The 16,347-nt window shown below is 42.8% G+C and overlaps 1 protein-coding gene across 2 annotated transcripts in view; it reads left to right on the forward strand.

Moving 5' to 3' along the window:
- cnih3 (cornichon family AMPA receptor auxiliary protein 3) overlaps positions 1-16,347 on the forward strand; it is a gene marked incomplete at both ends in the record, with an annotated part of 89,310 nt that overhangs the window by 30,811 nt on the left and 42,152 nt on the right. For both annotated transcript variants that reach the window (XM_084081970.1, XM_084081971.1), the window contains one exon: positions 4,893-4,940. In XM_084081970.1, the coding sequence (XP_083938096.1) occupies positions 4,893-4,940 (48 nt within the window). The remainder of the gene's footprint in view (positions 1-4,892; positions 4,941-16,347) is intronic.

Consider the following 16,347-nt stretch of genomic DNA (forward strand, 5'->3'; position numbering starts at 1 on the left):
CGTCACATCCGGTCTCGCCAAGATCCCGCCCCTAGCAGCCGATGATTGGTTCGCACACACAGCGGTGCGGAGTAGCCCTACCCTCTGAGCGATCCCAGATGGAGGCTGTATTGTGAACCTGTGAAGTCAATACCGCCCCCATCTGGCGGAGTCAGGTTAGGGGGTAGTGCTATCCACTTGTTTCCTAGGCTGTGTGTTTTCCACTTCCTGTCGGATTTCATTGGATATCATTAGTCATCTGACCGGTTTCATTGGATTTCATTGGATCAAAAGACAGGAAGTGGAACACAGTGAAAAGCCTAGGAAACAGGTGGATATGCCGTTGATTGTCTTGTAGGTCATCGTCAGTCTTTTGAGTGGGAGATGAGCATCTTTCAGAAGCCAGTGAAGGGAGTGCAGAAGAACATTAAGGGAGGTCGACGACTGGGTGTTCTGCTGTATTCTGGATCAGTTGAAGGGGATTGAGTCAGTGACAGCAAATTTCCATTTAGTTTTAGTCATATTTTAATCATCTGAAATGCTTTAGTTTTAGTCTAGTTTTAAATCTACAGTTAATTTAGTTGACTAAAATGTATTTTGGCAGGCCTTGATGGCGTCGTAATGCCTGATTTATACTTCCCTCCCTAACATTTTAGTATAGTTTTTATTTGTGGATGAAATTGTCAGTATATTTAGTCATAGTTTTTGTCATCCTAGCTTAGTTTTTATTTAGTTTTCGTCAGTGAAAAAAAAGGTCATAGTTTTAGTCGAGGAAATGGACACTCGTTTGAGTGAGCATTTTGGCAGACCAGCAAGAAGAGAGTTCAAGCCTGGAGAAGACTGCCTGGTGTGGTAAGGGACTGATCATCTAGATGTTGTACAGCGCACACCTACTGGATCGAGTGATCGCTGCAAATGTGTTCCTTGAAGGACCACTCCCAGGTCCTTGGCAGTCTGAGTAGGAGTCAACACTCACCAGGGTGTTGTTGATGGAAATCATGCAGGCGGCAAGACATCCCAGGGAAAAAGAGAAGCTCAGTCTTGTCTGTGTTGTATTTGAGGTGGTGAAAAGACATTCACTGTATTATATCAGCTAGGCATGCAGCAATGCACGTTTCAATCTGTGTGGCAGGAGGGAGAGAAGTAGAAAAATAGGTGTGTTTTTTTCATTAGGTACTATACAATATAATCTACAGTGGTTCCTACATTTTCATGTCAAGGATCCCCAAAGTGATGTTTTTGGCTGCAGACCCCTATTTGAAAAGATTTTGTGCCAGGGACCCCCATAACAAAGGATTTGTCAAAATGTTTGGAAATTAGCCCATCTACATTATCCAGCCATTGCATTATGATATAGGGATTTTGTGTTTTTTAAACTGTTCCTTATTTTGCTGGGGACCCCCTTGAACCCCCGCCAAGGAACCCTGGAGGACCTCGAACCAGTGGTCTACAATACTGTACATGACAATGTTATGTGATAAACTTTGGCAGGTCCTATTTTCTTGTAGCTAGCCGCTGAGATTGTGTACGTCTAATGTGAGTAATACTGTTTATCTTCAGCCAGTAGAAAGGCCCAACACTGTGTATTGTTATACAGTATGATCAGGGTAATTCAATATGATACTGTGAGTGAGTAATTCCTCTCCTCACGATGTATGACGGCGCCTCTCTAGCCTCTCTGCCTGGCATTTAGCTGTGCTTCTAAATTTGGAGCATGAAGCAGCAGCAGCCGCAAGCGACGCTGCAGTTCGTCGGCTCTACATTGTCACTCTGCCTAAAACTACAGGGGCAAGACTGCTTTCTAACATTCTCTAAAGGCAAGAATATATCCCATACGGAGTATGGGATATAGTCCACCCTACGGAGGCAGAGTGCATGAGAGTGCATGATTGTTTATATGAGCATATGTTGTCATGTGAAGAGCCCTCCACAGGTGTGTGCGTCACACACACACACACACACACACACACACACACACACACACACACACACACTGGCAGATTCACCAAGTCATTATGAAATGCTTTATAATGTGTTATGTTTATTATTATAAAGCATTGAGTACTTACAACTGTAATTATAGTGTCATAAGCAGATTGCATTTACTGTATAAGTAAATTAAAAAGGCAATTAATTGTCTGAGATGCTCCATTGCTTTTCTGTATGCTTTATTCTTTCTGTTTGCTGAACTGTCCCGCTTCTGTGATGCTGTTAACCGATTGATGGTGGTACTCCCTTTCTTCTTGGCATTTATAAGTATGTTGATAATAAATTATAGACATGGGCTTCATAGAAAGTGTTACCAAACTGGTAAAACAATTACACAGTATCGCGTTAACAATAAAACACTAAAAGAACATCAGAAAGAGTCAAAACATGTTTTGAAGAGATACTAACATGCTACGGATGTATTATCACATTCTTCCGATAAATTATTTTTCTCTTTAATTCCTTCCCCGCTCCTTTTTCCTTATCAGTGTGGTGGTCATTAGCAGCTGTCGTCTCTTTAACTTCACAGAAGAAAAAAAACAATTCTGTGAGCACAAATTAAATGATAAAAAAAGATAATATAATAAATGAATCAATGTTGAGCCCCAGGGGCAAACTGTTTACGGACAGTGCACAAAAAAATAAAGGTATAAATGAGTGTTCAATGTTTACGGCCACCGGCACAGTCAAGTTGACCTCTGACATTGTTGAATGATTTATAAGCATCTAAAGTTTATTGATTGGCCCCCCGAGGAATGAACGGTTGTAACAAGTCCTGTCCAGATTGCGCTGTACTGTGTAGAGCATTAGTTAATATTTAATGAGGATGTTAAAAGCACCGGGAGACTGTGCTCATTCCACTGTTCATTTATTTATTGTGCGAGAATGTGGGTTTCTGCTTGTCGGAGCGCTGGAAAAGCTTGCGCTTGATCAACAATGGTTTGGAAGTTAGTTTTGACTGATGGCACAAATTCACTGGAGTCGATGGTGCATTTACGCAGTACACAGCAGGGGTTCTCAAACTTTTTCATGTCAAGGAGCCCCGAATTAATATGTATTTAGCCGTGGACCCGTATCTGAAAATATTTTTTGCCAGAGGGAGGCCCAACCCCCCCCCCCCCCCCCCCTGTACAATATTTGTGTTGTGAGAATGTATCTAATATTCCAAGTTGCTCACATTCGTTCAAGATTGTTCTGAAAATGGCAATTTCACAACGCGTTGCATCACGACACTTTGAAAGCTTGTACATTGGCTACTTTCAAATATACAGTCTATATAGGGGTTCAAGTGGTTAAACTGCTCTTGATGCTATATTAACACATTTTTGCTGGGAACCCCCGCAAAACCTCCTCCGGATCCCACTTTGAGAACCACTGGTATAAGTGATCCAGACATTGCGACGTGTTGTGGGCTTGTAGATCTGCAATATTGCTGAATTCTCGCCTATTTTCATCCGGATGTCTGCCTATATATATATATATATGCCAACATACGCCAACACGGCGAAACGCGTCGTGCTAAATAAAGCTGAAAAAATTAAGCATTAACTGAGTGAGTCCATCGTCATTTGGAGTGTGCGGTTCCTTCCAAAGAGAAGCAGTGGGAAGGTTTATTTCTTTCTTATATGCATCATCTTGCCAAACCAGCACCTCCACCCTAGATGTGCACGAGAGATTCCTGTTTATATATATATATATATATATATATATATATATATATATATATATATATATTTTTTTTTTTAAACATTTTCAAATAGTTGAAATAGCAAATATACAAGCTCACAATGTGTCGATGTAGATTGGCTATTTGAACTACTTGAAAATGTTTTTCAAAATAGTAAAAAATGGCAAAGAAGTTTAGGGATAATGGGTAAGGCGGCGCCCAGAATAGGGCCGCAGGTGCCCGGACCGAAATGACAGCTGTCCGGGCCATCGGCCTATATTTATGCCGAATGTTCACCTATTATTCCCAGAATAGGGAGGGTAGGGTCCATGTGGTTAAAATATGTTGTTTCTGTCGGTTGGAAACCTCATACTGTATGTCCAAAACTGTTACTTTTCAGGATTAAAATTCATCAAAAGCATCAAAAGTAGCAGATCCACAAGCTCAAAACGCGTCACGTTTTGATGCTTTTGTGTGACGCTGTAGTATGATACAAAATACCCCAAAAAGTTAGAATATGGACATAAGAGGATTCTGCCCGACAGCAACGATATGGTTGCTCAACTTCAGATCCACTTTTGTCCTTCTAGACACAGTTTACAGCTCCTACTGTCAGCTCTGTATGCATAGAGATCACCTGAATCTTTTAACATCAGTGAAAAATCCACATCAAACGTGGCGTCAGAATCTGCTGACGCCTTACAGTACCTCAGATAATTGGCATTGCTGATACCGCTAAACTCTGCAACATTTGGTTTCCCCGGTTTTCTAGGGACTACTTTCATCTCTCGTGTGTGTGTGTGTGTGTGTGTGTCGCTATGCTTGTGAGGGCCAAATGTCCCGTGTGTATAGTCAAATTTGAGAAATAGACATTGTTAGGACCATTTTCCTGGTCCTCACAACATAAATGGTTGTTTTATGGTCTTTTAGAGTTATGCTTACAATTAGGAAACGTCGGGTGGTTGGCGTGTGTGTGTGTGTGTGTGTGTGTGTGTGTGTGTGTGTGTGTGTGTGTGTGTGTGTGTGTGTGTGTGTGTGTGTGTGTGTGTGTGTGTGTGTGTGTGTGTGTGTGTGTGTGTGCGTGCGTGCGTGCGTGTATCAGGTGGGGGTGGTTGGTGTGTGCGTTTCTGCGTGCGTGCATACTGTACGTGTGCGAATGGGAAACTAGCATCAAAATTGACAGTCAAATGGTTCTGTGGATTCTTAGAAAAACTAACGACTTCCGTTTTGCTGTGTGTTGTTTGTTCCCCCCCTGCAGAGAGAGAGGCTGAGGAACATCGAGAGGATCTGTAACCTGCTGAGGAAGGTAAGTGACAAACGGCAAACACTTCCTGCTTAAGCCCCATTCATACTTTGTCGCGCCATGGAGTCGCGCGCCAAGAATAGCCAACATATAAGCTCACAACACGGTGCGGATGCGACGTGTTGTGAGCAAGCCCCCAGAACCGAGAGGGAGCAGTGAAGCGCATTGGACATGGTGGGCAATCATAGGTACTGCAGCTTGTTACGACTGGGGCCAGACACATGAACGAGCAAAAACAGTTTCGACCAATGGACTCGATTCAGGAGCTTGCGCACAGGGTTGCGCACAGGGTTGCGCACGGATGTGACGCTACTGTACATACGAGACGACGCACAGAGTGGCGCAAAACGCGTCACATAGGCCCCGCCCGTCACATTTCCCAACCCGGAAAAAGGGGTGAAAAGGGAGTATGCGCTGGGTGAGCAACTCCATTCAAGTGAATGGGCGGGGATTTCCGGTGCCCTCTCTATTATTTGTAACTCTATGGTTGTGAGCTTGTAGGTTCTCGGCTTTTCTTGCCTTTAGGAGAAATGAAGGTGTCAGTTAAGTGTACCTGTGTCTCCATTATTGTACACATTAACCCATTAAGACTTGAGACTGATTCTACAAATGCCTTCTAAATCAGTAGTTCTCACACTTTCAAGATTTGACACCAAATTAACACACCAGTAAGTGAACAGGGTTTATGCTACTGGTACTGCTACTGCTACTACTGAGCTGTGAGGCCAGGCGAACATAGTTTGTGTTTTTTGCTTTGAACTCTAATGCTGTTATCAGTCCTCTCTCTTTATGTTGAACTCAGGTGATAGGGGAGACAGAGACTGAGGCCTTGGCTACACATACATGGATCTTTTACTAAACGGATATTTTAGTCCTCCGTTTTTAAAAAGAATCCCTGGCCACATGACAAAGATAAACAAAAATCCCTGTCCACACGTAGACGCAGAAACGCATGATCAGCTGCATGTTTCAATTTTATATCAGATTTTATATTTACATTTATTTTATAATTATATATATGAGGGGCCAAATACAAATACATTTGTAATCACATGTTAAGGCCCAATACTGCAATAGCTGCATTATTTTAATAGCATACGTGAACAGCATACGTGAACATAAACGAAAACAACATTATTAGGCCGCAGCTGCAGCTCAAACAGTAGCCATGGTTCACATGACGCTGTCGAGTCTCTGGTTTATAGTGGTGTTCGTTTTTTTTTTTTTACATTGCCAACTCTCACATGTACATAAACGGTCAGATTTCAAATATAAAGTGCTTACCCCTGAGCCACGGATGTTACAAGGCAATCCGGACCGTGATAAGTACCCGTATCTCCCGTATTGTTCAATAAAAAGCATTTTAATCCCATCGCCGGCCATTTTATTTTTCTGTTCTTTTATTTTGGTAATGTATCAGAGTGCAATACACCTTCCAACCATTGGTGTCGCATGGTTGAAAGCATCGGAGAAAATTTGGAGAAAAGGGCCGACGATCGGATTAAAATGCTTTTTATTGAACAATACGGGAGATACGGGTACTTATCGTGGTCCGGATTGCCTTGTAACGTCCGTGGCTCAGGGGTAAGCACTTTATATTTGAAATCTGAACGTTTATGTACATGTGAGAGTTGGCAATGTAAAAACATCGAACACCATTATAAAGCAGGGACTCTCGGCACCGGGGCGATTGTGTTTTAGGACGACAGACCCCACATTCAATCTGTGTGCGCGCCGTGTGTTCTACTTGGCGCAGAGAAAGAGGGTTTTCGTCACACAGTGAATGAGCTACTTTTCCCACCACTGTCTTATTATTAAGTATGACATTATTTAGCCATAAATGAGCGTGCCTTGTTTCATAGACTGTAAGTGTTGCTCTCTCCCTCTTCATTTATTATTATAATGACCATGAGCGGTCCGGTGTTTATGTATTATTGTATTATTTATTATTATAATGACCATGTGCGAATGCGCGATGACGTCATCGTTTCTCAAAATCTCCGGATTACATGTCCACACAGATCCACTGAAACGCATGTTTTGGAAAACCTTCACTTATTTATCCGTTTACAAAAATATCCGTTTTAGCGGCCAAAAACACCGTTTGCGTGTGGCTGAAAGGCCCAAACGCACACAAAAATGTGCGTTTAGAAAAAGATCCATGTACGTGTAGCCAAGGCCTGAGAGGTGCTGTGCTGCCAGGTTTTTTGCTGGCCACAGCTGTGCGTGTACATGCATTTTGTGTGTGTGTGTGTGTGTGTGTGTGTGTGTGTGTGTGTGTGTGTGTGTGTGTGTGTGTGTGTGTGTGTGTGTGTGTGTGTGTGTGTGTGTGTGTGTGTGTGTGTGTGTGTGTGTGTGTGTGTGTGTGTGTGTGTGTGTGTGTGTGTGTGTGTGTGTGTGCGCGCGCGCGCGAAATAGTATGGAGGTATGAGACGAGGCCTTCTCAGTGTGACATCTGTTTCACTCTCTAACTATCCAAAAGTCAAAGCTCTGTGTGTGAGTGTGTGTGTAAGGGGAGGGCTGCTCTTTATTAGTGTTGTCAACACCTGCCTCCGAGTGCTCTGTGGACCTCATTAGACACCTGAGGAGGGCATGTGGGCACACACACGCATCGCATGCATGCACACACACACACACACACACACACACACACACACACACACACACACACACACACACACACACACACACACACACAAACACACATATGCACGCACGCACGTGTGCACACACACACACACACACACACACACACACACACCTGCTGTAATGGTCACCTGCTGCACAGCATACGGTGTAGAATGTAGATGATTGCAGAAGTGTCACTACAGTACCTTGTACCACAGAAACTTTCAGGGTCAGTGTTCATGGGGTCTTTCAGGGTCATCTGTAAACTTTCCAGCACAGTGTCTTCCCTGAGTTCCATGCTGGCGTCCATGCAGCTGATTCCCATGTACTCAATTACCTGTGTTTCACCAATATCCCACGGACAATGTACAAGTTTTGATTAATGAATATATCTATCCTGATATGACAGGATTGACTTTTTATTTCATCCCTCTACCCATTCATTTTGAGAACAATACAGTACACTGGGTAGGACTCAGAGACCAAGTTTGGAGAAATAAAATAGAAAATCTGGTGTTCTGGTGGTGAGTTGTCTCTTTTCATTAGGTCCACATTTTCCAGTCCATTAGTTCCAGCTGCTGTACCCATGAAATATTAAAGTTGGCCTCACTCAAACATAGGGGTGAGTATGGGTTCATCCTCACTGATATTATTACTATTATCAACAGCCCTCTTTCCAAAGCCAGGAAACTAGGAACCATATGTAGTATATGACCAACATGACAGATTGACTTGTTTTTGTTCTGTTTGTTTAATAAGTCTTACTGTAGTTGCATGGCAACTAATACTCTTGATATTCTTCCCCAGTAAAATGTCTCAACTGGTATATGTGCATTCTTGTCTTTCATATCCCTGAATGACAAGTGTTGACAGACCAGATTAAGGACATTCAACTCATCAAGAAATTACTAGGCTTACTTGAAAACAGGATTTGTATTGCACACGCACTACAGGCACCCCATAATTAATCATTTTTAAACCTATTTTGGGCATATTATTATAGATACACTTTTTTAATGTAAAAAATAGCTGACATATAATATATATTAACTTGTAAGCTCATAAGCTTGTGAACTTTTATATTCGCTATTTTAACTATTTTTGGAACAGAAAAGTTGAGCTTATAGATCGGCTACTTTTGCTATTTTTGCATTTTTGTGAGCTGGTAGATTGCTACTCTCACTCCTTTTTGTGAGCTTATAGATCGGCTATTCTCGTCGTGTGAGACCACCTTATAAAACGACGTATAAAACATGGCCGATAATAGCCAACTGCATTTGTTGTCCTGCTCCTCTCCAGTGTGGATGCATGTCCGGGGTTCCTGCTGTATTCTGAGTTGTATTTTTAGCAGCTCTCCTTCTTCACTCTCTTCCAAACTCTGCTTCATCTCCTTCCAACTGGCAGAGATCACAGGATGGTTGCATCTTAGCGACGCTTCGACTGTTGTGGTTCTACAGTACGTTTGTATTTTTGCCTTAGGCAATACGTGTGCGTGTGTGTGTGTGTGTGTGTGTGTGTGTGTGTGTGTGTGTGTGTGTGTGTGTGTGTGTGTGTGTGTGTGTGTGTGTGTGTGTGTGTGTGTGTGTGTGTGTGTGTGTGTGTGTGTGTGTGTGTGTGTGTGTGTGGTACATTAGATGTGCATGCCATGTGTATCTTGGGGCTCGAAGCGACAAGCCGGTGCATTGCCACGGCAACCGAGCGAACCTCTGAGTGTACTCATTAGCTTCCTCCTTCCATCCTCTATTTTGGGTTTTTGGGTCTGTTTCTCTTCTCTCTTTCTCTCCCCCACTCTCTCCTTCTCCGTCTCGCACTTTCTCACTCTACATTTCCTAACGTGTCTTCTCTGCTGCCCTCCTTTACTTGGGAGCAGACGGGGGAGAAAGAGAGAGAACATCCAATTTCACTTGATTATCCTATATCCTTTATGACTTCTCTCTCCTGATTGGATGAAATTGGTATCCTGACCTGAAAATGTATTTGGTTGCAGGCTTGCAGCCCTTTCATCGTCTCCTCTTTCCAACATACGTTTTTTTTTCTCTCCCATTCTCTCTCTTGCATTTCTCCGTTCCTCTCATTTTGTTATTTTTCTCTCATTCTTCTTTCCCTTATCGCAGTACATTCTAGTATTAAGTACAGTATGTTGTACTGGACCCTTACTGGTCAATTTTTACATGCTGAATCAAATGGACATTATGAATTTGAGTGTGCAGTACTCTCACACTGACTCTTTTCCCCCTCCATTTCTTTCTCTCTTGTTTCCTCCCCTCTGATCTCGTCTAGCTCCTGTTCTTCTCCTCTCCTCTCTTTCTCTCTCCCTCCTCTGCTGCAGTTGGAATGAGATGAGAAGAGAGTCACAAATTGAGTGTAGTGGTGCTGAGCTGTACTCCCTGTTTTGCTCTCCACTTCTGCTTGATGTTTGGTTCGTGTGTGTGTGTGTGTGTGTGTGTGTGTGTGTGTGTGTGTGTGTGTGTGTGTGTGTGTGTGTGTGTGTGTGTGTGTGTGTGTGTGTGTGTGTGTGTGTGTGTGTGTGTGTGTGTGTGTGTGTGTGTGTGCATAATGTGTGTGTATTTGAAGCAATACACAATTTGTAGCTACAGGAGTTGTAAGAGTGTCTATGTTGAGCATGCGTGTCCATATGTTTGTTTAGGTGCATGCTCTTAGACATGCATGTAAGTGTGTATGAGTGTGTGTCTTCCTAATGTACTGTATGTTGGTGTGTTTATACGTATGTGTGTGTGTGTGTGTGTGTGTGTGTTAGCCCCATCTGTGACCTCACCCATTAATGTAGTTCGGGATTCGTTCACAAAGCGTTAACATCCAGGCCTGGGGGTGCACGGCAAATACTGGTATATCTGACCTATTTCCCAAAGTCGTATTGTAATTTAGAAGGTATTGACATGTGCCTATGGATTTCTGTAAAGACAGGGTGTTAAAATGATATTCTGCTGTGAACGGTTTAGATACAAGTATGTGATTTTGCCTCTGCAGAATTAACAACCCAACAACCTATTTTACAGAGACCTGGCCAAATATAGCCGTTTTATTCTTCTGTGGTTGTAGTCTGGATTGACTTGTGGATTCTCTGGTTCCTAGGGTGATGCCTCACTATTGACTGAGTGTCTACTATTCACACATAGTGTGGACGCATGACTCATCCATGCATGCTTTGGGTTACTGGTGCATAGACGTACTGAAAGATTACATCATAACTTTTTTGCACACTACCGTCAACTCTCCCTGACATTTTGCAGTCCTTCACTGCTATTATTATTATTATTATTATTATTATTATTAGTTGTACTAGTATTAGTATTATTTTATATTCCGGGACTTATTTTAATGACTAAAACTTTACAACCAATCTGTGTATTACAATCATTTTAATACAATATAACTAGCAGTGGTTGGAGGTGGCCTTGTCCATTGAGAAATGTAGACCTTGGTGTTGGGTACGACACCAACTAGTTGACTGTATGACTACTGTAACTGCTTTCATGGCGACTAAAGTTCCCTCGTGGGATCAATAAAAGGCCTATCTATCTATGCACAATGTCAATAAAGTTATTTGAAGCAAATGGAACACCAGAATGGTGCGGTGGCATCTTTATTGTAGTTTGGACATCGTTGCGATTACCTCTCTTCGTGTCCATGTCCAACAGGCATAAAACATACAGATTGTAGCTTTAATTGCATGTAGAACTGTAGTGTTCTTCTTCCATACTTGGATTGTTTGTCCTGAGTCTGCACCTCGCAAAGTCTTGTTGGTGTGCACTGCTTCTTCTCTTTCTCTTTTAACTCTGAACCTAACTTGAGAAGTTATTAGTTATTGTGGATATTCCCAAACCTAAAATCAATAACATTCATCTGGTTATGGATAAACATTCATTAAAATGTTCATCATGAAAGTACATTGTAGAACGTCAACATATGGGACCACGCTTCAATGGACAACTCGCTTGGCATCTGTCGTCAACAGATGCACACTATTCCATATGTGGACGTTCCACAATGTACTTTTATCACTGCAGCGACAGATGGAGCTCGCAAATGTTGGATAACTGTTGGTTACTCAGCTCACAAAATGCTACGATGACAAGGAAATGCCAGCTGCCATCGGAGATACTTCAGATAATCTACAGTGGTGTTTCTCAGCCGGCGTGTTGGTGCCCAAAAGGGCATCACAAGGGGATCTGAAGTGCTCTGTGGACCAAGAACAGCTGTACTATTATGGGATATGTAAGACTGTTGTGATAGCCGATGAATCCAAGGAATGTTCATGGTTCACATAAAAATTCTAGTCCAAGTGCGAGGAAAAAAATGCTTATCTGCAGCTTATTTTACTGAAGATTTTGCTGCCTTTTAATCTTTTACTGAAGAGCCAGCCAAGCGTTCATGCAAAAATTATAACTTCTCCTTTTTAGAAAAGCGTGTGGGCCATCAACTCCATTTAGCCTTTTGTGCTATTGAGATGGAAGTAAAATTGAGACGACAGCCTGAGTGAAGCATAGAAGAAGAAAAGGCTTCTGGTTGACGGAATTCAATCCCCGCAGGGTGCCGCCTGGGTCCAGAGACGCCGGCCCTAACCGCTTTCAACCAGGCGTCCCTATTTTGGGCATGTTAACGTTTCTCTAAAGTCTAAAATAGCACATAATATGCCAGCTCACAAGGCCGTTTGTCACATCGTTGTGGGCTTGTAGATCGGCTATTTTAGGGCTTTAGTGGTTCACTTGGGGCAGCGGTGGTGGGAAGCGCAGAGGAGTGCGCTTGTGGCTGGAAGTTTTCCAGTTTTATCCCTCAGCCCAGCAAGGAAGATGTGAGCGTGAGGAAGTGAATGAGCAACTCTCACCCCTCCCTCAATACCCAGTGTTGCAGTGCCCTTGAGCAAGGCACTTAACCCCCAACTGCTCAATATATAGAATAAAAAAGCTTTTTATTTCCCCTGCTTGTTTAGGAGTTAATAGATTTCTCTGGCGGCTTTCTAGGCAGCAAAATCTCATTTCAGGTCTGAGTAGGATATGGTTCATATATCCCATTAGAGACCTAAACCCTGGCACACATTGGAATCAACTCGCTGTGGTAGAAATAGAACCACGCACTTCTGTAACTAATGTGTTAAATCCAGTCTGAGAACTGCCGACGATGGCTTTAAAGAACAGGATTGTTACGCATGTTTTATCATCATACACACTCATTTAAATGCAAGTTTTGTTTTACAGATTTAACTCTGTATCACCAGGATAGTCTTACCAGTATAGAGTACAGAAGTCCTGACGTCACTCGTTCATCCCCTGGTTCGTAAGGTAATTTCTCTATGGAGAATAACATTGGGTCATCTTAGAATCGTCTCATATAAGAATTGTGGTCCAAAAATAATACCTTTAAAACCCATTATACCTTGTGTATATTCACTACTAAGCAAAGTTAAAATTGTGCTTAAAAGTTATAGAACACAAAATGCTTTGGTTTTGACAGGTGTCAAATTATCAAATGAAGCCCACCCCATTCAAGTCCTTTGAAAAATAGACATGTTGAATAAAACATTAGGATAAATGGTGGGCACTTGTACCACCGATAGAGAATAGCAAACAAACATTTTATGACCTGACAGCCTCTGCTGACTTACAGTATCTCCCTCCAACATAGTCTACCAACACTCTTCACCAAATCTTTCAAATAGTTTTGTACAATTACGGAAACTGTGGGCGTGCTACCAAATAGGTAACTGTAAACTTGGGCTGCCCCCTAAAAGTCAATCATTCTAATCATCAGTGGGAGAGTCCCCAGACGACTTACATTTTCTCAGTTGAATCCTCAATCGAAGTTCTGGCCATTCATCAAACGACTTTTAAAATAAACATGTTTACAACAATCACATAAAGTTTTGTTGGCTCTACAGTTATTTTCTAAGCAAATTGATGGTGGGCCAGAACACACTCAAAAGCTAATTTAAGAAATTGGCTGATAAAAACTGTTGTTGGTGAGATTAGTAGGGCTATCCTGGGGTGTGTGGGTGAGTAGTCAATCATACGATGCACAGTCGGGAATCCTCAAGAGTCCCACGTTCTGGAACTTGCGACAGACTGCCTTATAAGACACACATGTGAAATATGCTGGTAGATGCGGAAAAAATTACTCAAGAAATAAAAGAGGACAGGGTTGGGCTCATTTCAGACATTAATCACTAAACGAGCTGGGTTTCCATATTGTGAATAATAAATGTGTATTATTTTAAACAAACATTTAAACATTTAACATGCTATAGATAGCAAGAGAAAATGCTGTTATCCAAAAACCTAAAGAGGACAATTTACAGTGAAAACGAGACATTCAACAAAGAAGTTGTTCATCCAACCCGTTTTCATCAATATGAAGCCGTTTCTCTGTTTATCTGTCCACATCCTACCTACAGTATTGATTGCACTGTGAGGGTTTCTGCGCCACAGTGCACCTCAATGCCTGATTCATGATAGACTGTGTCTGTCATTCACTCTCAGCATGTAGCCTATTGTAGGGTTTCTCAATTAGTTTCTGTGAGGGCCAAATTATGTCAAGGATACTATAGGGAGGATTCACAAATCCTGGCTTAGTGTTGATGGTCGCAAAAGGAAAACATGCTCTCTTGAAACTAAATAGGTCCAGAACAACCATTTAATTAAAAGGATTGGTTGTACTTGTTACTGTCTGCTCGAGGTGAATACAGATACACAGCAGCTAGTGGTACATACATACTGAAACTCATCTCCTCCACCTACAGCAAATCTATTCCCATGCTCCTTCTCCTTGCTTTTATACGCAGTTATACACACACGCATGCACACACACACACACACACACACACACACACACACACACACACACACACACACACACACACACACACACTGCATATCTCTCTGTCTGTCTCTTTCTCTCTCTTCCGTCTTTGCCAACAGCTCCAATCTTGTTTTCCTCCACCATCTCTTCTAAGCGATCCAACCTGTCGCTGTGATCAGAGAGGCAAACCTCCATTTCAGTGATTTTCAAGCTTTTCGCACACTGCATCCAGTGACAGATATATAGGGGAAAGTGAAGCTTGAATCTCAGACATGATCACTGCTCGGTTTTTCTGCAATTCAGCTTGTAATGCAGAGATCGAAATCGGCGCGTCTCCTTGTTGCTCCCCCGCTTTTGGTGAGCCACTGCTGGCGTCATCTGAAATGGAAGGCTCAGTGGCCGGTTTCCCCTAATGCGACGAATCCACGTGGTGCATCCGGCTTTGTCGGGCGTCTATGCAAACACAATTGGCCCATGTTCGGGGTAGGGAAGCTGGGCGGTAAGCGTGATATTGATCATTGCACATACTCCCATAGGCTGGGGTGGCACCTGTCAGCAGGGAGTGTTGGGCGGGAGGAGTAGGACGAAGGCCCTGTGTCCTCCCGGTGGGGGCTTCTCACTGGCAGGTGAGTCAGTAGGATGACTCCAGCCACAGCTGTCACCAGTGGAGACATAAACATGGATGTGATTGGATAACAAGAATAGATAAGGCAGTGTAATGACTCAATTGCTTCCATTGCTCACATCGTCATACAGCACTCCTTGCCAAATTATATTACGGAACATTATTTTATAGCATGGGGAACTATGATTAGGGCAATATTTGCTGATACAGTTTGTTACATACAGCACTCAGAGTAATGCTGCTGTACTCGCCAACTCCTGATATTTAATTCACGTGAGGACTTTAAAGATTCTTCCTCTGCACTCTGCTGTTCCCTTGATCCCGTGCCCTCTTCGGTGCTTCACAGGAAGTAATTGGGAGCGAGGCACTCGCTGCTAAACTCTGGCACCTGGGTGAGCCTGGTGTGTCTGAAAGCATAGTCTCCAAGATAACCATAACTACCGCTTGAAAAATGCAAGAGGTACTATAGCAAGAATAATGGCTGGAATGGAAGTCTCGGGGCTCACAAAACAATGGTGTTTTTGGGAATGCAATCATCTGTGCTATGTGGTTGGTTTGCTTTAATGATATTAGAAATGCAATGATCATATTCATTTTCTGAGGCGTTAATGTTTGGAAATTAACACATGAACGCAAAGGATGTAGAATGAGACGTGTGGTCATAAACTGAGCAGTTGATCTGAACACACACACACTATTGAATGTACGCATTACACAAGCATGTTGCACATGCACAGTGACACACACCTGCATATACTTATAAACGCACATCAAACTATTTAAGAGATAATGCGGCAATCTGACAGGAAATGCAGTAAAAGCTTATGGTAGTGATAAGAAGACTGCTGTGTGTGTGTGTGTGTGTGTGTGTGTGTGTGTGTGTGTGTGTGTGTGTGTGTGTGTGTGTGTGTGTGTGTGTGTGTGTGTGTGTGTGTGTGTGTGTGTGTGTGTGTGCGCATGTTTGTGTGCGTGCGTGCATGCATGTGTGTTTTAACAGATCCTTCGCCCAGGTATGGCGTGAAATTGCCGACTCCTCTAGCAGTCAGAATAATCAGGGCTTAATATGCAAACAGCACCGTGGTTCCTTGATCCCACACACTGTTACCAGTAGAGAGAGAGAGAGAGGAAGAGAGATGGATGAGGGAGAGAGAGCAGAAGAGGGCGACAGAGCTGGATAGAAACACAATTAGCGATGGAGAGACGAGGGGGGGGGGGACGTGGTACAGGGAAGGGGGGAGGGGGGTCAGATAAAGAAAGATGGGAAGAGAAGAGGAGTTGGAAGAGTGAGTGAATTAAGCGGGAAGAGAAAAGAGAGTGGAGAGGTGGAGGGAGAGAAAAAGTGCG

Source organism: Gymnoscopelus microlampas (assembly GCF_963454915.1).
Source record: "Gymnoscopelus microlampas genome assembly, chromosome: 16".
NCBI classification, from domain to species: domain Eukaryota; kingdom Metazoa; phylum Chordata; class Actinopteri; order Myctophiformes; family Myctophidae; genus Gymnoscopelus; species Gymnoscopelus microlampas.